This window comes from Coturnix japonica, chromosome 2, assembly GCF_001577835.2.
Source record: "Coturnix japonica isolate 7356 chromosome 2, Coturnix japonica 2.1, whole genome shotgun sequence".
Taxonomy (NCBI): domain Eukaryota; kingdom Metazoa; phylum Chordata; class Aves; order Galliformes; family Phasianidae; genus Coturnix; species Coturnix japonica.
The window spans coordinates 27,986,406-28,014,261 of NC_029517.1; the positions used below are offsets into that span (position 1 = coordinate 27,986,406).

The window sequence follows — 27,856 nt, forward strand, 5'->3', positions numbered from 1 at the left end:
CACTCAGCCTCCATTTCAGGAGGCACAGTGGCACACTGTGAAGTATTGCTATTAGCTCATCTGGGTGCAAATCATTCAGTGTTGGTAAGGTCATTTCCTGATGCATCAGTGTGTGATGTTACTGCACCCAGTTATCAGCTCGGCTCACAGACTTTAGTGGGGCCATCAGTTATCAGCTCGGCTCACAGACTGAAGTGGGGCCATCAATTCCTGGGCACCCATCATTTCTTCCACCACATCACAAAACAGCCCGTTGTTTCCCAACCATGGGAAAGCGGGGAATGCCATGGTGAACTGGGGATAACCCTACCGAGGAAAACAAAAACACAACCATCATTAAGCTTTTTATTGTGACTCCGATCAGCCCAACCCACCGCCCGGCCTAGTCCCCCATCGCAGCCATCAGCCCAGGAACACCTGCCGCTCTGCGCATGCGCCCCCACCACCCTGCGGCCCCTCAGCCCCTCGCCCAGGACTACATATCCCTGCGCCCCCCGCCGCAGCCGAACCAACGTGGAGGCGGCTCGTTCCCGCCCCCTCGCACCGGCTGCGGGCAATATCCCCGGCTCCCCCTTCCTTGATGGCTGGAGCGGCCCGGCAGCGAGCTCTGTGTGTGGCCCCGCCCCCCGGTGCCGCAGCCCCGCCTCCCTCCCGCCTCCCTACCCCCTACCCCCCCTCCATTCTCGCTGTCAAGCGCTGCACCGCGCAGCCCCGCCCCACAACGCGCGGCTCGGGGACGAGCGGGAGGAGGAGGAGGCCGAGGCCGAGGCCGCCCTTGTGCCGTCCTGCCGCCCGCCGGGCCCGGCTCGCGTCCCGCCCCCGCCCCGCCTCCTCAGCCTCCGGCGTGGGGAGCCGCGCTGAGGCGGAGAGAGAGAGCGCGAGGGGCGGCCGTGGGCTGGCGGCGGGGCTCGGTTTCCTCCTCAGTGGGCCCCGCCCCGCCGCCGCGCTCCCTCCCCCCGGCGGCGGCCGCCGGCCCGCGGCTGTCACTCAAAGCGGCGGGGCTGAGGCCGGCGGCGGCGGCGGGCGGAGAGAGAGGAGCTACGCCACAGCCCAGCGGCGGCCATTCGTGGAAAAATAGGCCGTCCCGCTCCTCCCCGCTCCGGCTGCGACCGGCCTTCTCCCCGCTACCCCCACCCCACCCTCCGCCTCCTCCTCCTCCTTCTCCTCCCCCCTAGAGCGGCGCCTCAGCGGGGCATTAATGCGGGATGAGCGGTATGTAACCCCCTCCCTCCTCCCTCCCGAGCACACCCCTCCCGCCCTCCCTCCGCTCCTCCCTCCACCCTCCGTCCCCTCCATCCCGCCCTCCCGCGTCCCCCCGTTTCTTCCCCGGGTCCCCCCCCCTCTCCCCCCGCCCTTCCTCCCGCGCCCCCTTTCTTCTCCTCCTCCCGCCGTGCCGCCCTCCTCCGTTCCCCCCTTTCTTCGCAGCCCTCCCTCCCGTGCGCATCCCTCCCTCCTTCATTTCTCTTTGCCTCCCTCCTTCCTTCCCATGCACAACCCTCCTCCTGCCCCCTGAAGCATCGACGGCCACTCAGTGGCCGATGCTTCAGGGGGCAGGAGGAGGAGGAGGGTTGTGGGTGGTTTTCTCCTGCTGTCTCCGGGAGAGGAAACCAAACCTCCCCTTTCTGGGTGTTAACTCTCCAGCCCCCATGGGTTGGGTTTCAAACCACGTTTCTTAGGACTCCGGTTCTTTTGTAATAATGGTTTGCGCCGTTGTTTTTACAGAGAGATACGGGCGAGAAGCTGGGAACCAAAAAGGATACGCTTGTAGGTTTTGTTATTGTATAAATGAAGGTGAATAATTAACCTGTTACACTTGATATTTTTGCAGATCAAAAGAAGGAGGAAACTATGCCCACAGAGGGAGAGAAATCTCCCGAGGCAGAGAATAACAACAATAATAATAAAAAAGGGAAAACTGGAGGCTCACAGGTAAAGCACGCACTCCCAAATTGGGAAGTGCGCAAACTATTAGCATTAAAAATGAAGTGTTCAGCTAACAGCATTCCCTGCTGAGGGCATCTTTCTTTGGATTGGGTGAAACCTAGTCGTTGGAGTGCAGTATTTTTACTGTCGGGACGTGCTTTTTGACTGTGTTATATGGTGATCGGCTGCTTTCCATGTAATAGAGGTCCTTGCAAAATTTGCCTTTATTTTAGGAAAAAAGTCTGGATTGAGCAAGTGGTTGAGGTCCTGGTTGTCACATACTCATTGATCACCACTGGCTTGTACGATTATCTATAGAAACATATACTTCCCTATTCAGAGCTGTATCGTTGGTCTCTATGCAGAAGCATGTTTTTGTCTGCTTCCTGTGTAAATCTTGATGCTTACTTCTGATGGTTAACGCTCATGCTCTTCTCCTGAATCCATTCTGTTTTTTCTCTCTCTGGATAGGATTCTCAGCCTTCACCTCTCGCTTTGCTAGCAGCCACTTGCAGCAAAATAGGAACTCCTGGTGAGAATCAAGCAACTGGACAGCAGCAGATTATTATAGATCCAAATCAAGGTTTGGTGCAGCTTCAAAATCAGCCACAACAGTTAGAATTAGTAACAACTCAGCTTGCTGGAAACTCTTGGCAGCTTGTTGCTGCATCTCCTTCTGCTTCAAAGGACAATAATGTTGCTCAACAGGGATCTTCCACTGCCTCGAGCGCACCAAGTCCCTCCAGCAGTAACAATGGAAGCTCATCTCCTACAAAAACCAAATCGGGCAATTCTTCTGCAACAACCCCTGGACAATTTCAGGTCATTCAAGTACAAAATCCAAGTGGTAGTGTCCAATATCAAGTGATACCACAGATTCAGACAACAGAAGGTCAACAAATTCAAATTAATCCTGCAAATGCTACTGGTCTACAAGATATACAGGGTCAAATTCAGCTTATTCCTGCGGGAAATAATCAAGCTATCCTCACGGCTTCAAATAGGACAGCTTCGGGGAATATTATTGCTCAAAACCTAGCAAATCAGACAGTCCCAGTCCAAATCAGGCCTGGTGTCTCCATACCACTGCAATTGCAAACCATTCCTGGTGCTCAGGCGCAGGTTGTGACAACTTTACCTATAAACATTGGTGGAGTAACCCTGGCGTTGCCTGTGATAAACAACATGGCAGCTGGAGGAGGGTCAGGTCAAGTTGGCCAGTCTACAGAGGGTGGAGTTTCCAATGGAAGTCAGCTCGCATCTACACCGGTTACTTCTGCCTCTGTTAGCTCAATGCCAGACTCTCCTTCTTCATCATCCACTTCTACAACTACTGCTTCAACATCTCTGACTAGCAGTGACACTTTAGTAAGCTCTGCAGAAACGGGCCAGTACACAAGCACAGCAGGCGGCAGTTCAGAGCAGCCAACGGAAGAATCTCAAACAACTGCGACAGACTCTGAAGCCCAAAGCTCCAGTCAGCTTCAGTCAAATGGATTACAGAATGTTCAGGATCAGTCAGGTTCCCTTCAGCAGGTACAGATTGTAGGTCAGCCTATTCTACAGCAGATACAGATTCAGCAGCCACAGCAGCAAATTATACAGGCCATTCCTCCGCAGTCATTTCAGCTCCAGTCAGGGCAAACTATACAGACCATTCAGCAGCAGTCTTTGCAGAATGTTCAGCTGCAGGCAGTAAGTCCAACTCAGGTGCTCATCCGGGCTCCAACTTTAACACCATCAGGGCAGATCAGTTGGCAGACTGTACAGGTTCAGAATCTGCAGAGCCTTTCAAACCTTCAAGTTCAGAACGCTGGGTTACCCCAGCAACTCACCATTACCCCTGTGTCTTCAAGTGGTGGTACAACCATTGCCCAAATTGCTCCAGTGGCTGTTGCTGGTACCCCAATCACTCTAAATGCTGCCCAGCTTGCTTCAGTACCTAATCTTCAAACAGTAAGTGTTGCCAACCTGGGTGCTGCAGGTGTTCAAGTACAAGGAGTTCCAGTTACCATTACCAGTGTTGCAGGTAAGTGGTCTGACAAAGTGTTGGGTTGGTTGTTTTTGTTGGTGTGTTTTTGAAGTGTTTGGGTTGGTTCTTTTACCGTGGTGAGAATACTAGACAGTTTTTAATACTTTCTATGGCTTTTTTGTAGTAGTAAGTTGCAGTGGTGGTGGTAATAGACTTGAAATCTCTAACTTTATCACTGAGATTTGGATTTTAAAATAGCTTGCACTTCTCCTAAGCATTGAACTAATATTCTACTTCTATCAACTGTCTTGTTAAGACAGAGAAAAGGATCATTTAAGGATAATTTACAAATGAACTTATTGTCTTTGGGAGGGAACGTGAGACTTGAGAGATATTGTGTGATTAAAAAAAATGATCAAAAACTAGCAATGCAAAGTTCTTCCAGCAATACTATTTTCTGTGCGTGGGGGATATAGGATGAGGAGAATGACAGTAAGGGAAATCATGTTTCATGGTGTGCATTTATAGACTTCATTGTATTCTCTACTAACTCCTAAAGTTGTTCTCTCGAAAGTTTGAGTTTTATAGACAGATTGAATGGAATGAAGTTTGCTTGCACGCAGTTTCAGTGACTTAATCTTTGTCTTAAAAAAGGAAACAAAGACCTTGTAACTGTATATTGATGGCTGATGATGAACTTCTGATAAGTATTCTGAAATACCTATTTGGTTATGCTGGCCTAATGTTGGGGGGTAAGGAAATAGGAAAAATTTCTGGGCTGGAATGGAGAATTTAGTTATAAAGTTCTACCCAAAGTCACTTTAGTGACCCCTGAGGGCAACTCTATATGTAAAATTGGAAGACTTTCAATTTAGGGGCACTCTGTCAGGTTGTACACTCCTTACAGGAACCTGATTTTACTTCGTATAAGCAGAAGTCTTTTATTTTATTAGTTTTAATAAACTTATTTTTTGTCAGCAACCCAACTACAATCACTTATATTATGAAACTGTAAGGAAAAGCTTCTAGTGTCCTATCTATGTGAATAATGGTATCATATTGACTCATTTTTGTTTCATAATCATATGCTATGATATGAGCAAAGGAAATGATTGTGCCCTTTGGTTGAAGTACTTCTGAGGACACTAAACATACATTGATAAAAAGAAATTTGATTTTGGAAGAATTTTGTCAGTTATGGCGCTCTTTAACACTTAATGGCGTGCTGAAATACTGAGAGATGGGTTGGGTGCATTAAACTTGGTTGACTTAAGGAATGTTTGAGAAACATTAATCTGGGGTATGAGGATTGACCTTGTGTTTGGCTGTAATGCTTCAAGAAGAAATTTCAGCTCACAAGAGCTGACCAGCTTGTACAAAATCCTGCAGAACACTTTGCCTTGGAAAATTGTTCTTGATGGGAGAGTGCTGGTTGGCAGAAAGTAAGAAGGGTTTAGAGGAATGGAAGGCCAGCTTTGGAATCAGATTGGGGTGGTGGCACGGAAGAAATCTTCTTATATGCTCTTAGTTGTTTTGTTTTTTTTCTTCTTTGCTTACTAATTGGTTACAAGTGTAGCTATTCATACAAGGTATTCTAGGTGTCATCTTACTCAGTTACCTTGACTGCACCTCTGATTGTGTGTGATATCTTCTGGAGAATGGATTTGAAGAGCAACTTTTTACATTCGTTGCTCTGAAAGTAATGCCTCCTATTTATGTCAATGGAAACTAACAGATAAAGTACAATAATATAATTTGATAGAGAAAATTCTGATCTACATAACATTATTTCTCAAAATAATCACCATTAGCTCCACGTTTCGGCCGGTGATGAACAGGAGCTTGCATACCACTCATAGAAACAATGTGTGCCAATGGAAATGGCCCTCTGGTGCTGTCACCACTGCTGAAAAAAAGCACCCACCACCTCACTGTGCTCACTTTCACTGTTTGGTGGCTATAATTGTTCAAGGAAGCATCAGTGAGTGTCAGTGGGTACCATTTTTTTTTCAATGGAGGAATTCAATTCTGTGCTTTTGCTAAATGTGCATTTCCATGTCAGATGCCATTCTGTCAGACTGCCTTTCTGCTGCCATCTGTTGCACATCAACGAAATGTAATGGAATATTGAGGAGAAGGCTCAGTCTCATACTACCAGTACCCACCTCTGATGTCATGGGCCAACATAAAAAATAGGAGGTGTTGTTTTTGGAGCAGCCCTTGTACGTGGTCTGAGATTGACAAGGGGGAACAGTGTTAAAGAAGGCAGGTTTAGGTTAGACATTAAGAGTCATTCTTTACTCAGCATCATAACAGGCTGCCCAGAGAAACATTGAGTGCTCCATCTCTGGAGATGTTCAAAGCCAGGTTGGATGTGCCCTGGACAGCCTGATTTTAGATAGCGGCAACCCTGCCCACAGCAGGGGGATTAGAGCTAGATGATCTCCAAAGTCCCTCCTTACCCAAGTCATTTTATTATTCGTTTTATTTTGTGATGATTTAGATTTGTTTCTGAGAATGAAGGAAGGAGAATGAATCAGAAGTGTAATCCTAGAGAAGTGAAGCTTTAGTCATACATGGTTTGTGTGTCAACTGAACTTAAACTGTATGACCGCTGAATTCCTTACCAACCCAGGTTAGCTACTTCTGTAGCACTTTTATGCCAGCAGCTGTGAATCTGCCAGTCCTCCTCTTTATCTGAGGTTCTATTCTTCCATCCCAAGAACTGAGGTTCTAATAAAGAACTTTGAGTTAAGTTATAATTTCCTTCTTTATTTATCTCTGCTCACCTGTGAAACTTCCTGTTTACCATTTCTGGAGTAATGCAACATGGAAAGAAGAGTGAAGAACATGATCTGTTTTACTGCTGTATCAAGTATTCAAGAAGGGAATGGTTATGAAATAGAAAATTAGGTATTGTGTGCCTGTGTTTGTCAAGTAACCGTAAAACAAACGTTTAGCAGAGATAAATCCACTCAGATCAATTAACTCCAGTTAACATCATCTTAATATCAAGCTTTGTACTAAGGCTTTGCAGTTAGAACTAAGGACAAAAAGGTTTCCTTGCTTTCTGAAGAAAAGAGAGGTTGTTGGCTGTCTCTGAGGAAGGAAGGAAGAGAGAACTGGAGCTAGAAACTGTCCAAACTGGTGAACGAAGGCTGTCAAAGCCTTAGTCTTTCTCTAAGTAGAGCTGTATCTGGGCAAAAGAAAGAGAAGAGGCTGCAGTTATCCAAGCAGATCTCCAGCCACTACCAAGTACTCTTCAGCAGAGAAAGAAAAAGTACTCTCAAAATTTCTTTTGCCTGGCTCCTTATTTTAGTAGCCAGATTCTCAATTCTTTAAAATGCTAGAGGCATTACCTGCTTCTGAATTGCCATCTGAATTGCTTATGACTGTTTTGCTGGCAGATTTTATGCAAGCCAATGAATACAGGACCCTCTGTTCTGCAGTGGTGAGACCTCACCTGGAGAACTGTGTCCAGATGTGGAGTCATCAGTACAGGAGAGACATAAACCTGCTGAAGTGCATCCAAAGAAGAGCTACAAAAATGATGCAAGGGATGGAACCTCCCCTTTGAGGACAAGCTTAGAGAGCTGGGACTCTTCAGCCTGGAGAAGGCTCTGGGGAGACCTGACTGCAACCTGTCAGTATCTGAATGGGGAAAGGTCTTTTAGTATGGTCTGTTGTGATATTACAGGGGGAAATGGTTTCAAACTAAAGAGTGGAGATTTTGATTGGTTCTAAGTAAAAAAAGCTTTTTACAATAAGGGTATTAAAGCAGTGGAACAGGTTGCCCAGGGAGGTGGTGGTGGATGCCCCATCCTTGGAGACATTCAAGGTCAGGCTGGATGAGGTACTGAGCAATATGATCTGTCTGTGGGTGTCTCTGTTCATTGGACCAGATGACCTTTAAAGTTCCCTTCCAACTCAAATGATTCTGTGATTCTTTAAACATGCTGAAGTCTAAACTTCTTGCCAATTGTAAAGAATAAGCCATCTCATTCAGGGCTATTAGCTTCCTCAGATTCATTTTTTTTTGTAGTTGTTTTGTATTTTTAATTAGAAGTTTATTGTTATTGCAGAAAGTCTTCTAAAAAATAAACTGCTCAGTTATCATCTATGGATTGATATTTCCATTCTCTTTTCTGCAGCACCTGAGCTTGTCAATGTCAGCTTTTTTGTACGTTAATTGAACTTTCCAGAAGTGGATCATTTGCTACAAAGGAGCAGTGAAAGTAGGTGTTAGAAATGAGCGGTATGGAGGATGTCCAGAAAGTGTCAGGGAAGAGATTGTGAAGAATTCAATCCATCCATTGATTCAGGTGCTCCAGCTTTATTAGGAGAAAAAAAAAAGATGGTTCTGTGTCCTCTGAGCAAACCAAATTGATCCAACCAGCTGAGTTTCAGGAGATAAAAATAATAGTAAAACAACAATAAGTATGTGTCTGAAATAATTATTCTCTTATTTGTGCCGTATTTCTGTTCTATGAACACTGGTTTTCCAAATTAATTTTACAAAATGGTAATTTAGGTACTTTTCTGTATTTGGTTCAGTAATAAATGAAACAATAAAGCTGTAGAGTGGCCTTGCTTGAGTGAGCAGTGACACTGAACCAAGAGACTTTCAGATGTAACTTCCTGTCTACACCACCCGAGGATTCTGTGATGTTTTACAGGGAAAAAAAATGTAGAAAATGTCAGTCAAAAGAAGAATTAAAAACAGAGGACAGCAGGGGGAGGAAGCTGGACGAGGAAGATACAGAAACTAAATATTTGAGCTTTAAAACAAGATCTGTGATCAATGACTTACTTAAGAGTTAATCAAACCCAAGTGCAGCTGTGATCACTTGAACATGCAGGGATCTATAAACACCTGCCTCGCTATGAGATTAGTATTAGTTCTGTACAAAGTAAACCGTATTTTTCTGTTCTATATAAGTTCATGTTATGCTATACATGATTCCCTGTGGAATGGGAAGTCTGTGGTGTTAGTCAGAAGTAAAATAGCTGGTGACTTCCTGAATTTGACCCGGATGATCTTGGGTTCATGCAGGTAACAGACAATTCTCCTTCCTTTTTTCAAAGCTTATGATAAGTGTAGATGCAAGTTTAAAAGATTCTCCCCGCCTTTTAAAATAAAGTAGCCTTTGCCTTTTTAAAGCTTATTTTCAGTTCCTTCTATTTGTCAAATATGTTCATTGATGAAACTGATTTGTTTTAGTACTAAATAGTTCTAAGAAGAGTAGTTCATAACGCCATTTCCTTTTGATGAGTTAATTTACTTTATCCCTCAACACGTTGATCTTGGAGTGTATTTATACTAACAATAACATGGAGTGTTATATTTGTGGATGCTGATTAATACGGGGTGAAAGAAAACATCCAGTTTTATTAAGACCAGTTTTACTGTAAGGAAATGGTGACAATTCATGTTTTGTCTTTAAGGGTTTTATGTTCTGCCTGTTCTTATACTAGGGCCTTCAGAAGAGGTCTCAAGCTACTTTTGAACTTGTTCGTTGTTTTTGCTGGCAGTAGGAATATATGGATCCTTTCTTACTGGTGTAAATAATGGCTTTAGAGAATAGCTTAGTTTCTTAGGGGAAAAAAAATAATAGATCAAAATTGCATTTATCTTAATTACGTTTCTTAAATATCATGTAACAAAATTATTTCAGCTTTTCTTACTAAGTTGTTTTTGTTTTAAAAACATTACAGTTACAGCTTTGTTAGTCGCTTTAAAGAAGAGTCACCGGATCCCACCACCTTGCACCTTAAGCCCAAGTCATTTTAAGATGAGTGGTGTTGTGGCCTGAATTATGGGGAATTGGTAGTTCATTCATCAGAACAAATAATGGAGGAATGACTTGTGTTCAGTGGAAGGGTTTGCTGCCTTGCAGTACTGCAACTGGGCAGTTTTAAGAGGCTTTTGTGGGAATGTGCCATGGGTTGTAAAGCAGTTGTTAATGACAATGTGTGGTCAATACCAAGTGTTCTCATTAGGACACTGGAAAGAAATGTCATGAGCCTCATTCTTTGCTTTCACGCTGTTTAATAATGTGAATTTCTAAGGCTTCTTTTCCTTTCTTCTTGACCAACTTTAGTAGTTACACAATTTACCAGCATCTCTGTTCTCATCCTGTCTTGTATTTCTCAGATTTGTCTGCATCCATCTTGTGCTTTGTCTTAACTTCCCTTCTTTATTGACTCTTCTTGTGTGAGTCACTAATTCTGACTTGCTGTTCAGAAACAGAAGAGATTGTTTACATATTATCATCATTCTGGTTCAGACTTTGCAAGAGAGTTTAAAGAGTGTAGTAAAGTGTTTCAAATAGGAAGAAACTATGTAAGAGTAAATGCATGTAACTTAATGACTGTGAGTCAAAGGTGTTTCTAATTAAGTATTTAGTTTCTCATCATGTCTGATGTTGATTACATACAAAAGTAATCACTTTTTCCATATATCCTTCCCACTCACAAGTGATTTTATTCTCACATCTTCATGAGCCAAAAGTGCTACTTGTTATACTTGATCTTTGATGTATTATTCTTCTTCCATAAACTTATAATTTTTTTTTTGAGTCCATATAATTTTTTTTACACGTTCACTTCTTTTCTACAATAAATACGCTGACTTAATTACTGTGTAAAACACCTTTTATTTTGTGTTCTCAAACTCTTCTATTACGAGGAATTAAATGGTCCTTTATACTACTCAGTCTTCTGTTATCTCATTCATTTATGTTAGTTACCAAGGAAGGGAAGCGGTTTAGCCTAAAGTCCTAGAGCATTAAATCTATGTTCTGAAAATGTACTTTCATTTAATGAAAATGTAATCAGTGGATCTCCTTGCTCATATTAGTGTGACAGTGAGTATGTATAGAGTCATAACATAGTGAGTTGCTAAGCAAGGAGGGGTAGCCATAGGCAGTGACAACATGAAAAGGGTTTAAAATAGCCATGTTATATAGAAGCAAACTGGCATATGTAATTACCCAGTGTGAAAATCAAAGGAGCTAATGGATGGTGATTGCATGAGGTTTTTTAGAACAACATCCAGTGTTTCTCTGGATGCTCACTGTCGCAATCACCTTGAAAGCGGGCTGCAAAGCTATGGAATCTGCAGTAAGAAAGATAAGCAAAAAGAACTGATCTGTTTTCTATAAAGGCAGAAGAAATGCAGGAGTTCTGCTTAGCTTTTGCAATTTTTTAATGTTTCTTGGCTCTGGGGATATAGTTGGGATGAGTATCAAAACTTACTGTACTTCTTCCAAAGACATGAAAGGTCACTTGCATCTGTTCTCAGGTTGCCTTCAGCTGAGAATGTTGTGGAACCACAGTGTTCTAAATGTTCTAGTACTGGTGTTCTTTTCAAATGCTTCAGGGTAATTAGAAACATTTAGTCTTCTAATGACTAAATTGCTTTGTTGGATTTTCTTAAACTGAAGTTGAAAAGAGTGGTAGAAGGAGTTTTACCATAAACTTTGCTAGTGACAGCAAATGTTCGAGTAGGCAATGGTATTTTAAAAATAAAGTATCGATATGCTGTTGTGAACTTTATGCATGAGTACACAATCTTCCTGTTCAGCTAAACAGAGAATAGTATAGTAAAAATGCCTCTATAGAAGAACGTTTTTGCCTTCTGTGAGTAGCAAGGTGTAACTTCATTGCTGCTTCCAGGGAAAGCAGGAAGGGGAGGTATTTAAAATACTTGCTTTGCTCATAACTGCAGGGTGAAATAAGTTTCTAAAGAGCTATTTCTGTGCGGTCATCTTCTAGAATTAGGTTCTAGTTCTTAAGCTTTTCAAAGAAAAGTTATTAAAACTATTTCCCTATTTTATGTTCCTACAAAAATGTTACAACAGTACTAGTTATCAGTTCTTGCCTTACCTCTCTTGTACCCTGTTGTCAGAAACAAGGATATATACAGCAAGAAAATAAGTAGCTGAATTTTCTTATTCAAGACTATCAAGCAAGTACACAATTATGTGAGTACTTCACAAGTTCAGATCGTTAGTATTTAATCCATTTTGTTTTAAGATACTCTTGAACCCATACTAAGCCAACCTACTTGTTCATCTGTTACAGCCATGTAAAGGACAGAGAAAGAAGACAGGAGAGGAGAAAATATATATATATTCAAAAACTGATTTTAATATCTTCCTCACTGCAATGTGCATTGTTACAAAGTTGGGAAGTACGTAGCTTCACAAGATTCTCATTGTGGTAGATGTGAGAAATTGGTTCATATTATTTCAGTATATTAACAATGTTGGATGTTAGTGAAGATTACTTAACATCTAACTGGATTATGTAACGGGACAGCATGTTTCGAGGCAGTGTTAATTTCAAGTATAAACTGTTTTACTGTGGAAAAACAACTAAACTTTTCAATGGCCACTAATTTTAATTTAGTTAAAGTTATTAATATACTATAGCACAGTAGTCGGAACTACATATGAAATGTCATTTTGGGGGTTGTTTTGCTCTTCTGATGAAACTTTCACCAGAACAGAAGCTCTGGACATCCATAGTCTTTTGCTGAAACAGCATTGCAGCATCTGCTTAGGACTGTATGGAGTATGATTTAATGGTTTTTTCTTAAGACTGGAGTTAGGTGTGTTTATTACTGCTGATGGTGGCTCGCAGCATCGTACCTTGATCAGCTGGTCATTGGTAAGCCATTCCCAGCACACATTGTTCATCTTGATAGATTGGGAGGCTAAGTGTCATTCTCTTATAAAAAAGAAAATGACTGCTTAATATCCTCTAATGGGAAATGTGTTAGGGGCTAGTCTGACTTTCTTTAATTAACTGAATGGTTTCAGGTGTTGATGTGACCAATTTTCCCTTGAACAAAATACTGAACCCAGGAAGGTATGGGGCCTTGGTTGACTTGTTTTTGTGATTGGTGGAAGAAACTGTGTATAACATCAAGCTCTTCAATTTGTTCTGTATCAGAAAGAGCGAGCTAGTATGATTCACTTTTACAGGGTAACAATGTTACAGAAGTACTGGCAGAACTTTCAGAGGCCTCTGTCATAGAGATTTACGTGGCTCTTAATATGTAGCTCTCTTGGTCCTTGCCTGATAGAGGTGAAAGGTGACAGTATAAAAAAACAAATTGGTCTTCATTGCCAACGTTTCTTTTTATTCTGAACAGATTATCAAATACTGTCTGAGTTACCCTAGCTTTAAAGTCAGCTCACTTCGTTTCTGTTGAAAGAATTTTCCACTTTCTACATATGTACCTGTTTACTAATGCCTGTTGTGCATAGAGGCACAAATATTTTTATCTTGATCAATATAAAGATAGCATTACATGTGACCAAAATGTTTATTTCATGGAAATTTATGAATCTTCTAGTCTGGCATGGACATGAAAGCATAAAATGTTAACTAGCTTAACTATGGTTAAAAGAAAAGCAACAACAAAGAAACAGAAAGGATGGGATACCAAAACTTTAACTTGTTTTTTTGTTTTGCTTTTGTTTTTTTCCTCGTCAGCCTCCTTCTGCCCTTTTAAGATTAGACTGTTGCTATTTGCATCGTAATATGCAGAAGTGGAATCAAGGTGCTAAAAACAGACTTCTGAGAAATTCCAGAAAACAGTATTTTGATTTCCATATGGCAGAACTGTGTAGGATGGGTATGTAGCTTCTTTATTGTTACAGTTAGTCAGTTGTTGAGTTCTTTTAGTCAGATTGTGGAGACTGACAGCAAACTTCTCTTTTGTCCTCTTGCCGTTTGTTCATTTCAGAGTAAGGGGGAAGAGATGCAAGAAAGGATTAAGCTAAGTTCTTTTGTGGCCATGAGTTGTAGGATAATCTGGGAACTGGAATGCAGAGGTGGAATAGAGAGATTTTCACTAAAAGTAAACTTTAAGGGCTGTGTTTCTTGTATCTATTATTAGTTTCCATGCATCTCACCTGACATTGCACAGCACTGTTGGTAGTTGGAGGTTACTAGTTTCCATCTGCAGAGAAATGTTTTTGAGCACTTATTTTAAATATGCTTTTTTATTTGACTGTTGTTGCTTTTTTCAATAGAAAGGAAAATAAGTTTTTCTCAAGCCTTAGTCGTAAGATAAGAAGATATTTTTTTCTGATTCCAGCTCCTTTATTGTAAATAAAGCATGTTTTCTTTCCTGTTGAGGCCTATTAAAATCACAGCAGCAATCCGGAACAGCCAGAATTCTTACCTTGCTTTTACTGAAAACTCTACTTGGATGTACAATACCAAGTTTTGTGCTAATGCAGCTCCATGTTTATTTTCTTACATGATTCCTGTGTAGGTCTTTCTGTGTTGTATTTGACATAGCTCCTTCCTGTTAAAGGGTAATAAAGATGAAATAGTTTTTCTGTTAAATTAAAAGTAATACTAGTGAAACTTTTTCTTCTGTTTGAGAATACTGAGGTGACTTCAGGCTGTGCTAATGCACTTGTGAGAAGCCTAACAGTTTTTTCAGTTATTAAAGTACCTTGGTGAAATTTCTTAAGCATTGTGTTGTCTTTGTGTTGCCAGTATTGTGCGGAAATGTCAGTGGTAGGTGGATGGTCAGGCCAGATGATCTTGGAGGTCTTTTCCAACCTGGGTGATTCTATGATTCTATGAATATGATTCTTGTACAAAAAGAAAAACACTTAATATTCTTTAAAGTACTGAAAACTCACAGACTTCTATCTTCTGTCTCAATCCTCATACTTTTAAGTGGTATTTTTAATAGAAGCTAAACTTAATCTGATGCTCATCATTAATTTTTGAGTACACTATTCCATTTGATATAGGATGAAAAGGTTGTATAGAGAAGATGCCAAGTTGGTATGAATATTGTCCGATCTGAAAACAGGCAAAAGATAGAAACTTGTTGCACTGTCTCTGTAGGGAAGCAGAAAAGAAAGATGTCTGTGCAATGCTTCAGTTTGTATTGGAATTTGCATGTGCTCCTGTAACGTCTGACCACACTGTGCTGTGATGGCCCACATTTCTTAAAGTAGTTGGTTGAATCCAATTCCTTTATTTCCATATTGCTCTACACTGAAGATCACGTGGGTCCTTTGCATCAACACTTGTCCAGTTTCTCACCTGGGAAATATTACCCATCGTGCATAATTTCTTTATCAAAACTTTATAAGTCAGTTCTTCAAGGCAAAAGATGAGGCAGCATTATCTGCAGACTGTTTTAGTAATACCAAATAACATTGTCTTCTGTGTCAATACTGAAAGTCACTGTTGTCTCTCTGTCACTATTTGATTTATTAATTTAATGACTCACCATCTCTCATTTTTAATTTAGAGACATGATTTTCATTTCATTCTTCAACTCAAAACCTTTCTAGTAGGCAACGTTGGGGGAGGGGGAAAGATTAACTGTGAAACATTGCACAGACTGCAGTTGGGATGTGCCGGGGAGAAGAGGAAATGAGCCCTCTTTCTCCTAGTGCTTTGTCTTGGCAAATTTTTTACTGGATGAGTTGATGTGTCAGCTCCAAAGCAGCCTGTCATTAACTTTATTTTAGTTGTTCTGTAGTAATATGCATTGAGTTATAAAAATCACTTGCTATCTTCTTCATTTCTAAGCTATGCAGTTAAACAGTGTTTTGAGTTGTGGCTTTTTTTGTTGTTGTTGTTTGCTTTTGTAACAGTAATAAGTCTGACTCTCGTTACATTTTGCTAAGTGTCTCTCAGACTGTGCTGTAAGGTTCACACTGCTGTCATTAATACTGCCATCACTTTAAATGTAGAATAATAACTGGCTGCACAGCAGCAACAGGAACTCTATGCAAATTGTTATGCGGAACTGAGTACCAGAAACTAGAAGTCCCCTTAGTCTTAAATTTCTCTTCCTTCCAAGATCTGTTTTCTAAGGTTTCTGCTGATCATCAAAGTTGAAGTTTTCCCCTTCTATCCTACTTGTCTCAAATAAAAGGCTTTTGCACTTACTACTACAAGTGAACAGGAACAGTAATAGGAATGTGTGTGCAATGTGTAATAAAAGGAAATTTCTTTTGACTTGTGATGGATGACCAAGCCTAGTGACAATGATCTTCAGTTGTAAATCACCCTTTAGAAATCATTTCTTAGATAGAATGCATTAGATTTCCTTGTCACTCAAGTTGTGTTATGTGAGCTCTTGTTTTGCAAGTCGGCTTTGAAAGCTGAAGAAGTGATGCTGAAGAAAATGTGATCCTGTGTTTTGAGATATTGGGTATTAACTGCATGAGTGTTCAAGGCTAGTGACAAAAATCATGTAGGTTTTTCTATTTGTGAAGTCAAAAAAAGTCTATAATGTTCTTAATTACTTTCAGTCATAATCATATGTGCAATGTTCTAATGGGAAAAATTCTAATGAGAATTTGAATATCAACTGCGCCTGATTTTCAAAATAAATGCTGTATCAGGTTGCCTTGTTTTGTTTGACCACAGGACAGAATACAGTGATTACTATCCAAAAGAAATAGAATAAAATGAAGCAACTGATGTCAGTGTTATAATGGATGGTAAAATATTATAGCAACCTCAAGTTGTGACCTGACAACATGTACAATAAAATTCAACCTTACACAGGTTTGGTGATTTTGTTGATCAGGAGCGTTTCACAGTTTCAGAAAAATCACCATTAAAAAAAGTCAAAGGAATTTTATGAAAAACGTTCTTCTACAAGTGCGTATAAATGTGCAGTGACTACTTTGACAACTCATCTGTGATAACACAGATAAAGTGAAGTGTGACTTTGTTCCTTTATGTAACAATTTGTTTAGACTTCTTTCTGAAGTCTGTGTTGAAACACCAGAGCTTTTTTACTGCAAGGCTTGATTATGAATGGTGAAGTACAGTGATACTGAGCCTTGTGGTTTGGACTAAGTCAGAAGGAAATAATGTTAAGAGATTTCAACATTTTAGCTGAATTTTTAAAAGGTTTTAAGTGATGTTTTTCTGCCTAGTAGCAAGTCATATAGAATGACTGCGTTGTTCTGTTCCCATGTGTATAATTATCTTAACTACCTGTTTTATAAAATGAGCAGGGTTTTATTTATTTACTTTTTAAAAAGCTAATTTATAACCAAGTCATCTATTCAAAGCTCCTTACACACACACACATATATACATATATGTATTATTTTTTTTCCCTATAAGGTGCCTCAATTTCATTTTTGTAGGCTAGTAACCAATTTGTATCAACAGTTTTTTTTCAATAAGCTTGATTTTTAAAAAAAACCAACAAATTTCTCATCTACATTTACCATTCTTTTCCAAGTTGTAAAGCCTTTTTTCATTGGGATGAGAAGATAAATTGCGACAGTATATTAATCAAGTTTTAGTTCACTTCATCTGGCTACCTGTACTGATAAACTCTGTTACCATTCCATAGTTTGTGCTGTGGTGTGTATAAGTTCTGTTCTATCTCGAGGGACAGTAGAAGCTTTGCTTATACAGAATCACAGAGTTGTGGGCATTGGGAGGGACCTCTGGAGAGCATATATATATAGTCAAACCCCCCTGTTACGGCAGATTCCCTAGAGTAGATTGCAGTGTTGGGGCCTAGTAAACCTACTCCATGTTTAATGATTGCTGTAGCTTTTACTGTAGCTCATTACTGCAAAAACTTTGTTATTCTTCTCTAGCAAAGCAGTGCTAATATTTGTCTTCTGTTCTTTTGTTTTAAGTTCTTGAAAATTTCTTGTTTCCAGGAGTTCCAGTACTCATTGTTCATTAGTGGATCATGGAATGTAGTTTAGAAAAATAAAAACCCTCTACCTCTTAAGACTACAGTGATTTCACTTTGAGATCTAGACAAGAGCATGTTCTAATTGCTTTTGGTGGGCTTTTTTGGTGGTGTTGTTTTTTTCTTGGAGGGGGGGAAGATTTCTAATATTTCTTCAAAAGAGAAAACCATTTCAGTTCACCAATAGTCTACTTATTTTACTGTTGGAATTTTGAAATACAGAAGAAAAACAGATGCATTTCTTTCTATCTTTCATGTTTGCTGCTATTGTGCTAGTTTTTGGGTGCTTTTTCAGGAGTTCCATAAAAAAAATAAAAATAAAATAAAAGTCCAGGAATTACAATATTGAACTTCTTGGTGGTTTTTTTTGCAGGGATACATATAATTATCGTGTAACTGTGCTCTGTCCAGTTATTCTTTTGTTTCATAAAGTGGAGGTTTGTTCATTGAGTACTGTGGTCTGGTTCTTCAAATATGACTGTGTGGTATTTTGAGTGTTTCAGTCACTTCTATACTGATCTTAGTAAATGGAGTTCAGGAGACAGAAGTTTAAGGTAACTCCAAGAGCTTAATCTAGAGAAGAAAATCAACATCTACATTAGAAAATATAGCAACTTTGTTAAGACAATCTAAAGAGAACTCAATTATTCTTTAACTGAAATCATATGGAGAGTGTAATTGTTTGCCCAAGCAACCTTATTTTTGTCATTTTCTGTTTTGTGTTTCTACTGTTGCCTTTACAGTTATTGTGAACAGCTGCTTCTGAGGTGTATTTCTAAATCATGCTTAATGAATAGATTAAGGCTGTAGGGTGTATAAAGTTGTTCAAGGTAGTCCTCCCACGGACCGCGCAAGTATTCATTGGAGAGCAAACGGCAAAGATTCAAGATCAGGAAAGTATGTCAGCTGTTATGCTGAATGTTATGAAGAGATGTCAGAAGACCCTTGTGTGGATGCTTGTCTTTTGGTTTAGGCTGAAAGTTGATTCATAGCAAATCAGTAGAACATATGAGATTTTTAGAAATAGCAGGCAGGCTTTCTCATAAACGCAGGTTGCTCAGATCCAGAAAAAATTGTGTGTTAGACTCTTTTCATTTAAGAACTAGCCGTGAAGCTAAAAAGTTTTGTTTTTTTTTTAAAAGAAACCCCGTGCATGGTTCAAATTGTACTGAAAAAACCTGGCAGCCTGGGAGAAGTTGCACTGAAACTTCAGTATCAATTTAAAACGCTCAGAGGGAAAAGGAAAATTAAGAGAAAATGGTTAGGTTGCAGGCCTCCTTTTGTCAAGTAGGACTTTTTGATGTGGGTGGAGTCATCCCTTTAACAGAATCTGATGACAAAGAATAACTTAATGTGCTTGAAAGCACACCTCTTAGTGAGAACAGTAACAGAGGCCACAATACATATCTTCAGCTTTTGTGGTGACCATCACTAGACTGACATCTACTGTAGCGTTGGCCCTGTGGATTAAAGTTTGCAACTTGGGTCTCTTCAGCACACCAAGAGCAGTTCATGCTCTGCAAAAGACTTCAAGTGAAACCAGTGCTCTCTTAATTTATTTACCTTTGACTAACTGAGAACTACAGCTGGTTTCTAACGCAAGCAATCACACGAACACATTAAGGTAAGTGTTTAGATACAACAAAAACAGTCAACTTTCTTTGATTTCAGCTGTTCATAGCACTTAGTCAGCACTGCAGCAACTTAACAGCATGACAAGGTATCACCCCACAGATTATAGTGGGGTGTATTATATAATATTATAATTAATATTATATAATATATATATATAATAATATAAAATAATAATATATAATTATTATATATTATATAATATTATATATAATATTATATATTATATATAATATTATATAATATATATTATAATCTATATTATATAATATAGATTATAGTGAAATGAAGCTGTTGAATGACAGCGAAGTCAATCTGGGAGGTTCTCTGTGTATTGTCTTTTTTCCTAACTTGTCTGTATGTGTATGTTGGTGTTTATTTAGCTTTAATTTATGGCTGTTATCTTAGCAGTTACATGACTTAAGTAGCTGTTATTCTGCTCTGCATTGTATATGGACTGACTTGGTAGGTAGACAATTTAGAAAATTCTTCTCTGTATTGTCCTCATGGATGACTTCTGTTACAGATTCTCGAGAAGTAAGTTGGGTTACCCAAATGAATTCACTGAGTCCCATTGCCTCTAAAGGATTTCAGAGTTTTAAGTTAGTGCTTCAACACTGCAGACTTTCAGGTCTTGGAATGCTGTTATTTTAAGAATTCTGGCTTTTTACACTCTATCAATAAATTGTTTCTTCTTATTTCCCATTTGTATGAAGACAATGAAGTTTTGAAAATAGCAGTGTAATAATGGGCTTTTGTCCCATTCCTCTTACTGGCAGAACTGGCATTTGGTGTTGTAGTACTGCAACTGGAAGTTGTATCTCTGTGTCAGATTATTTGTCAAATTATTTTCCTAGATCCTATCATGCTAACTTCTTAAGAAAATATACAGTAACCTGCTGCTCGAGAAACTTCATTTCTTGGCTATGTTAGAGTCTTCTTTATTTTGCTTGTAGATCAAGACAGTCAACCTGCATGTCTTTGACTGAGAAAGCTGATGAGATCAATAAGCTTCTGCAGTGAAACTGAACTGTTAATTCATCAAGTCAGTCTTAACTCCATTTAATTCATTCAAGCTCATTCAGCAGGCTTCTTTAAAATGTACTTCTTTCTGCAAATGAAATAAGCTCTTCTATGCTAGCTTGTTCAAGTCTAGTCCTATAACATTTCTTTTTCTCTGAACCAAATAGGAACTTTCACAGTAGTGATTCTCCTACAGTTTGTAGGAGAAGAGACAGTTCTATATATATCATAAAGCTACTTTCAGATTGAGCTACTTTTGGTTTTCTGAATGTATATGAGTTTTCCGAGGCAAATGGATTTAACGGTGCTTCTAAGATTTTGTTTTCTCATCTGAGCTTTTGAGGGGAGAAAAAGAGTACTTGTTAAACTTGTTCACATTTCTTAATATTATTCAGTGTTTTGTAGCCTTGTACTGTTCTTATATCAAATTATGTTAAACAGGACCGTCTAAGCTAGCAGGTACACCTTCCTGTAGTACTTATATTAAATCCAGCCTTTTTTTTTTTTTTTTTTTTTTTGTTTTGTTTTGTTTTGTTTTGTGGCTTCCCTTAGCTATAAGTGGATTTTCTTTTCTGTAAGATGTATGAGGTTAATTTGTGCACTTACTGAAATGGCTGAGAAAATGTAGAATCTTTTTCATTTTACAGGTCAACAGCAAGGACAGGATGGAGTGAAAGTGCAGCAGGCTACCATAGCACCTGTTACTGTAGCGGTAGGTGGCATTGCTAATGCAGGAATTGGTGCTGTTAGTCCTGATCAGATAACACAAGTGCAGCTGCAACAAGCTCAACAAGCTTCTGACCAGGAAGCGCAACCTGGCAAGAGAACAAGAAGAGTTGCCTGCTCGTGTCCTAATTGCAGAGAGGGCGAAGGAAGGTATGTATAAATGTTATTAATGTATCTTGTTACACTTTAAGTCATTTTGGCTTTTAATTTGCTTATGTCGTATCCTTTTTTAGTGCTATCTACTGCGAAGTATGTTTATATATTCCTTTTTAGACAAGGGGTTATAACTATCATCATGAAGTAATTTTCTACAACAGTTAGTAGTGTTTTGGAATAAAATTACTTACCTGTTTATATTTTACCTTTTTAGAAGCAGCAATGAGCCAGGAAAAAAGAAACAACATATCTGCCATATTGAAGGATGTGGTAAAGTTTATGGCAAGACATCTCATCTTCGGGCACATCTGCGCTGGCATACTGGTGAAAGACCATTTATATGCAACTGGGTTTTTTGTGGCAAGCGATTTACAAGGAGTGATGAGTTGCAAAGGCATAGAAGAACCCACACAGGTTGGTCAGCCTTCTCTATGTATGTAATACCTTATGTCTGGATCGTAGTGGCCATGGTTAAACAGCAATATCAAAGACCTCATTAGGGTCTCTGAAAAATACTTTTAAATATAAATAAAGCAGCTCAAAATGGTAGGCTTCAGTTTTCACCAGTGCAAACTGACCAAGAAATCAAATATGTAAAATGATCTTCTGAAACTACCTAGTCTAGAAAAAAAGATTATCTTTTCAGTGCAGATAGCTGATATATGTTGGTTAGCACCCAATTAAAATTTGATATATTTTCTTTAGTATGTTGAATTGGATATGGACCTGGGTCTTGTTTCCTTCATTTGGATTAGATCAATCCTTAAAAACTTGTTAATCTAGTTCATGTATCAGATTTGATGTTTTTGAGAAGTTTCCTTGATATTTCAGATGATGGTAAAGGAAGCTCTCCTAACAGTTCATATTAGAAAGGCAGACCTTTTAGAAATTAAGGATGTTATTAGCATTCATATTTTTAAGCCCTCAATAAAGGTTCTTTTGGTGGGTTTGTTTTTTTTTTTTAATCCACTCAAACTTGCAGCTGCAGAAAATCACGCCCAGAGGAAACCTGATGATATTCAAACACTGTCAGCACTTGTTAGTATGGTGAATTTTTCTTTCAAGTTTGATTTTATACATTTTTATAAGGCAGAGTCATGGAACTCTGGGATTCAAATTTGTGTCCAAATTACATTCATGTCATTATAATCTAAATAGAAGTATGTATATATTTTTTTTACTGCTATCAAGTAGCATTACTTAGTCTGTCAGATTTATGGAAGGTGAGGCAAATTCTCATGTGATCTGAATTTCAAACTACTCACTACATAATCAGAGCATAGCAAGAATGTTTTAATAGTGAAGAATCTCTTGCCAAAATCTGAAAAGATCTGAGAATCAAGTAAGTAGAGAAGATGATGTTGTATCCTTTGAAAGATATTTCAGATGTTCAATAGAGAAGGGTCTGATTGAAATGGTCAAACAGAAATTATTCTGTGCTCTCTTTCGCTAACATTTTGGTTTTGTTCTTCTTTAAAAAAGGTGAAAAGAGATTTGAGTGCCCAGAATGCTCTAAAAGGTTTATGCGAAGTGACCATCTATCGAAACATGTCAAAACTCATCAGAACAAGAAAGGTGGTGGAACAGCCCTTGCTATTGTTACCTCAGGAGAACTGGACTCTTCAGTTACTGAGGTGCTTGGTTCTCCAAGAATTGTCACTGTTGCTGCCATTTCTCAAGATTCAAACCCAGCAACCCCTAATGTTTCAACAAACATGGAGGAATTCTGAAAGGATAATTTATATGGACGCCTAGTGCTGCACTTAAGTTTACATGCCTTTCAGGAAATGGAAATGGGCTAGTAAAGTGGATTACAGAGAAGGAAATTGTGTTTTCAGTCTTGACTTCTGTAAGTGTTCCAGGTTGGAGGGTCAGCATGGAAAGTGTACATTGGTGAAACAAGGCAAAATTTCAAAAATACAAACAGCGCAAATTGATGTACTGGATAAACGGATGGGGAAATATTATTTCCATACTGTACTTTTTTTAGTTATATGTCTGTATATCATGTAATGATTTTAAATGAACTTTTCCCTTCTATTTTGGCATTGTATGTTGATGTGTTTGTAAAATCAGATAATATCAATGTAAAACAGGGTGGACCGTGACTAGGATTAATATCATTTTATGAAGGTACTTTGTTTTTAATACGAATTTGTAATATTTTCATAACATCCTTTTCCCATAAAGCACAGCAAAACTGAATATAGACTGAACGGAAGGGGAAATAGCTTAGGTTTTTGCTGAGTCCACAGTATGTGTTAGTTTATTTTGGCCGTCTTTTCTCAAGTTTTGGAATTACTCAACTAGCAGCTGGATGATACGTGCTGCAAAGTGGATCTGAGGTGGACCTCAGATTTATTTTGACCACTACATTGTAGTAGTGCGTATAAATGACAATCAGTGAGTTCTAATTCCTCTCTTTCTTTGGAGAGCTAAGATTATGTAGAATTAGTGTATACAGTAGGAAAAAACGAAACCATAGAAAGAGATTAACATAAGATTTTACAAAACTAATTGTGTCTTTATGTAGGAGGAAGAATGAATATGGCAACTTTTGGGTCAATTTTTATTTCATATTTTGAACTATCAGTGGTCATGTTTCTAACTCATAGGTAACAAATAATGAAAACTCAATATTTAAATGTTTTAATTTTGTTACAATTCATGGAAATAATCAGAGAATTGTCTCCATGAGTGTTGTGGATCACTCTCCAGTATCTCCTTTCTGCGATACTAGCTATTTTCTTGTGGTTAATGTGCTGAGTTCTTTACGCTTTGACTTAATAGCCAAAGAGAAGAATTAATTACCACATTTTAACCAAAAAAAAGGCACAAGTAAACATTTTCTCTCCAGTTCCCTAAATGCTACTGTCTTTATTTTCTCTTCTTTCTTGGGCTGGTAATACATACCTGTTACCTATCACGTCTTATGTTGAGACTCCAAACATAAAACAAAATGGAGAAAGGGGAATACAGTTATCACTGTATTACACGGCTTTTGATGTGAAAGGTTCCTTCATATTTTCAGATGAATCAGATTGGTAGGAATATAGAGGAAATGGAAAGCAACAGAAATCTGCAATTTGTATGTGGAAACCCCCGCATGTAAAGGGAGGAAAGATGGCCAAATATTTCATACTCAGGATTTTGAATTATTTCCCATAGTCATAAATGTAACATTTTACACATACAGTCATTTGGTGATAATACTCATGACCAGTATTTTAAAAAAAAAAAAAAAGAAAGAAAGAAAAACAGAAAAAAGTATGCCAAAATATTTTAACATAACAAAAGGAAGTACAGTGTAAGAAAGATTTTTCTTTGTTTTTCCTGCAAATTGAAGAAGAAAGAATGTGTTCGGTAGCTGCTGGTTTGAGACACAAAACAGATACCCTTTGCATTCTCTCACAAAGCTTATACTTCTCATCTGAATTCTTTATCAATCTTGTGGTGTTTTGCGTATTTTTGAAGCAAGAGGAGTACCAATCGTTGTTTACACTGTGTACACTTTAGGCCAGCCCTTTGTAGCAAAATATTAAACTGAGGGTATTTATACTTTCAGTTTACATTAAAAAAAAAAAAAAAAAAGCAAAAAAAAAAAAAGCTTTGAGATTAAAGAAAAACAATTTTACACTGTGGTTATGAATTTCAAGTTTCTTAAAGCTTTTGTAGACTTGTAACAGTCTTTAAATTTTAGTTGGGTTTTGTACATTTTTTTGTATATTTTATTTAAAGTACTCTTAACTGATGTATCTGGACTCAAAACATCAGACTCAATTAGATGTTACATTTAATACAGATGAACATTAGGTAGTATTAACTGTTAATTTTATGATATAGGAAATGAAATGTCAAATATATATTTTATCATTACGCTTCACAATCAGTGCTATACATTTCTTTATGCAAAGAAGAGCTTTCCTAATGTTATTACCATGTTTCCTAGAGGTTAACGATTTTTGTAAACTGAAGTTACGACCATTCTGCACAACCATTTCACATATAATTTTTCCACGCATACTTCTGTATGCTGATAGGAAATTGAAGTCCTTTTGAATTGACAATGAATCCCTAATCTAGAAGTATCAAAATCTAAATCTAGTTGGCTTCCGAGTATCTAAATTACGTTAACTTGTGTTAGCAGGTGCACATTTTACCACTGGAATTAGAAGCATTTTGACGGTCTGTTCTGCAAAGCATTCTGAATCCACTTTTCTGTCTATCTTAAAAGGATCGTAAATGTCAGTGTCCCTTATTTGACTCGGTGGGATATAGCTGTTGTAAGTAATAGGGCACAGATGTGCAGTTGTATCTTGTTTAATGGCATTTCACTGTTCATTCCCTTTGCCACCGTTAAAAATTTTGCTTTGTTGTAATTATCAGTGCAAAGTGTATTTACCATGGTAGAACTCCGGTGTTAGAATAGTTTTTTTCTTACAATATGATTTCTTTGGTTAGATTTGTGTATGTGTTGCCGATTACATTAGAAATTGGTGTTAAGTCATTATTTATCACATTCTTTCATGAGAGCAGTAATAAAAGTGTGTAATCTAGGAGAAAAAGTTAATTTGTCAAAGTTAGGTAAGCATGATGTTTAGGTCCTATTTTTCAATTTTATAACTGTTTTACTGCAACAATATTTGTATTTAAGTCTTCATTTTAATGCCTTGTGGTGTTTTTTTGTTTGTTTTTTTTTTAATGCATGTCACTGAATTGTCATCCCGCAAGAATTGATGTGCAGCATAGGGTGTTAAATCTACATAATGATTTTGAAACAGAAAAAATAGTTGATGGTTAAAAAACAAAACAAAAACAAAACAAAAAAAAATGTAAATGTTTTGCAAAAATTCCTTATAAAAAGTTTTGTAGTAATATTTCACTTGTAAATTTTTCTAAGAAAAAACATGGAAAAGGAAAAAAATGAGAAGAGCGAACATTTCCCCACATCTAGAATTTAGAACTGAATTCTGCCAGCAAAGCCTGTAAGGCATTAATTTGACACTTTTACAATGCTGATTTGTATGATTTTTTTGGAGGGTTTGGAACTAAAATCATGTACAAGTTGTTGCCTGCAATAACGTTTTGCAAGTAACCTATTAAAATTCCCTTGAGTTTAAAAGGTTTCTTCATTTAATTACTTATAAAGCAGCAGTGAATTATGTCTGAATGATAATCTGTTCATCGAGAGCACCAGAAAGCAAATGCTTCTCCATGGGGAAAGGTTGGCAGCAGCATCTGGATTTGGATAATTAAGACCCATGCTTGATGGTCAGCATTTCCCACCTGGCAGGCTCCTAGCAGAGAAATAAAACAGCAGATTCCAGCTCGGCGTGGATTCAGTTGGGTTTGTTCAACTCTTGGGAATGGAAGTTATTTCTACCCAGGCTGAAGGAGTGATGGAAGGGAAAACTTTAAAGGTAAGGAAAAGGATCACCCATCTGGTACACACACGCTTTTTGATACAGAGAGAAATAGATAATGGAAGTGTCACAATAGTATTGCGGAAAGGAAATGAATAGAATGAAGCAGCGGAAAGCTGAGTGAACTGACTTCAGCATGTAGAAACTATACTGAGCTTTACTCTTAGTGAATTGTAAGTGGGTTTCTGCATTGTCTTGGACTAAAAACTTTGATGGTACACTGAACTGCTAGTTATGAAAGTACAATAGCTGCTAGGTTTGGTTTTATTACTAAAAGAACTTATTTTGAAGGTAAGCCTTCAAAAAGCGCTGTAGTCTTGCAGTGAACGTGTAGTAATATTTAAGAGGAAGAACTAAGTAACTAGAAGACCACTTGCTTGTTCAGTCTTGAAAGAGAAAATGGTATTTAAAATTTGTGATTTTTGGTGCTGGACAGAACCCTAATTCAGACCTTTGGTGACTTATCTTTACTGTATGTCTGAAATACTGTTTTTAAGTCACATTAACCTTTTAATGTCAAACAAACTTAACTAACTGAAGAAAAATATGTTGTAATTTAAAGTAAATTCATCTGACAAACTAAAATACCTATTGCCCAGCTGTTGTTTGGTACTGTTTGCTTGTTTAGGTTATTTATAGATTATAAGAAAGTAGTCCTACACTTACACAGCTACTGTTGTGTGTTTCTTTTCCCAGATATAAGGTTCATATCTAATTCATACTAAACTTCTGACTGTCACATTCACTGCCTCATGCTTTCCGTGTCTCTGCTTCCCTTCCTTCTCTATTCCCCAAAGCTATTTGCTAAGTTTCCCAGTAGTCTGAGCCTTGCCACTGTCCATAGCAGTGCTGTGGGGACTGACAGCTAGAACATGATCTCCTATCTAGAGTAACTATCAAAGATACTTTTTCTAGCAGAACTGCTCCACTATAGAAATTGCCAGTAGCCAGACAGGCGATGTAACCCAATGATGGGAATATGGCTAAGGTGCTTCCTTCCTCTGAGCTAGACAAGTATTCTCCAGCACCAGAGCCTTTGGTTCCATTTGCCTTTCCTGTATTGAAAGTGATTTACCATTACTGGAAACGTGATGGTGGTGAGACACTGGAACAGTTTGCCCAGTGAGGTTGTTGATGTTCCCTGGAAGTGTTCAAGTCCGGACTGGATGGGGCTTTGAGCAGCCTGGTCTAGAGGGAGGTGTCCCTGCCTATAGCAGGGATGTTGGAAGCTGATGATCTTAAAGGTCCCTTCCAACCCAAACCATTCCATGATTCTAC

General features: G+C 38.5%; 1 protein-coding gene across 1 annotated transcript; it reads left to right on the top strand.

The window, feature by feature from the left end:
• Nucleotides 1–951: 951 nt before the first annotated feature.
• Nucleotides 952–26,277, top strand: SP4 (Sp4 transcription factor). Its single transcript, XM_015853830.2, has 6 exons — nucleotides 952–1,212; nucleotides 1,829–1,929; nucleotides 2,395–3,952; nucleotides 20,921–21,149; nucleotides 21,370–21,569; nucleotides 22,638–26,277. Exons 1-6 carry the CDS (start codon nucleotides 1,206–1,208, stop codon nucleotides 22,883–22,885), a joined length of 2,343 nt encoding a protein of 780 aa, XP_015709316.1. The 5' UTR covers nucleotides 952–1,205; the 3' UTR covers nucleotides 22,886–26,277.
• The last annotated feature ends 1,579 nt before the right edge of the window (nucleotides 26,278–27,856 follow it).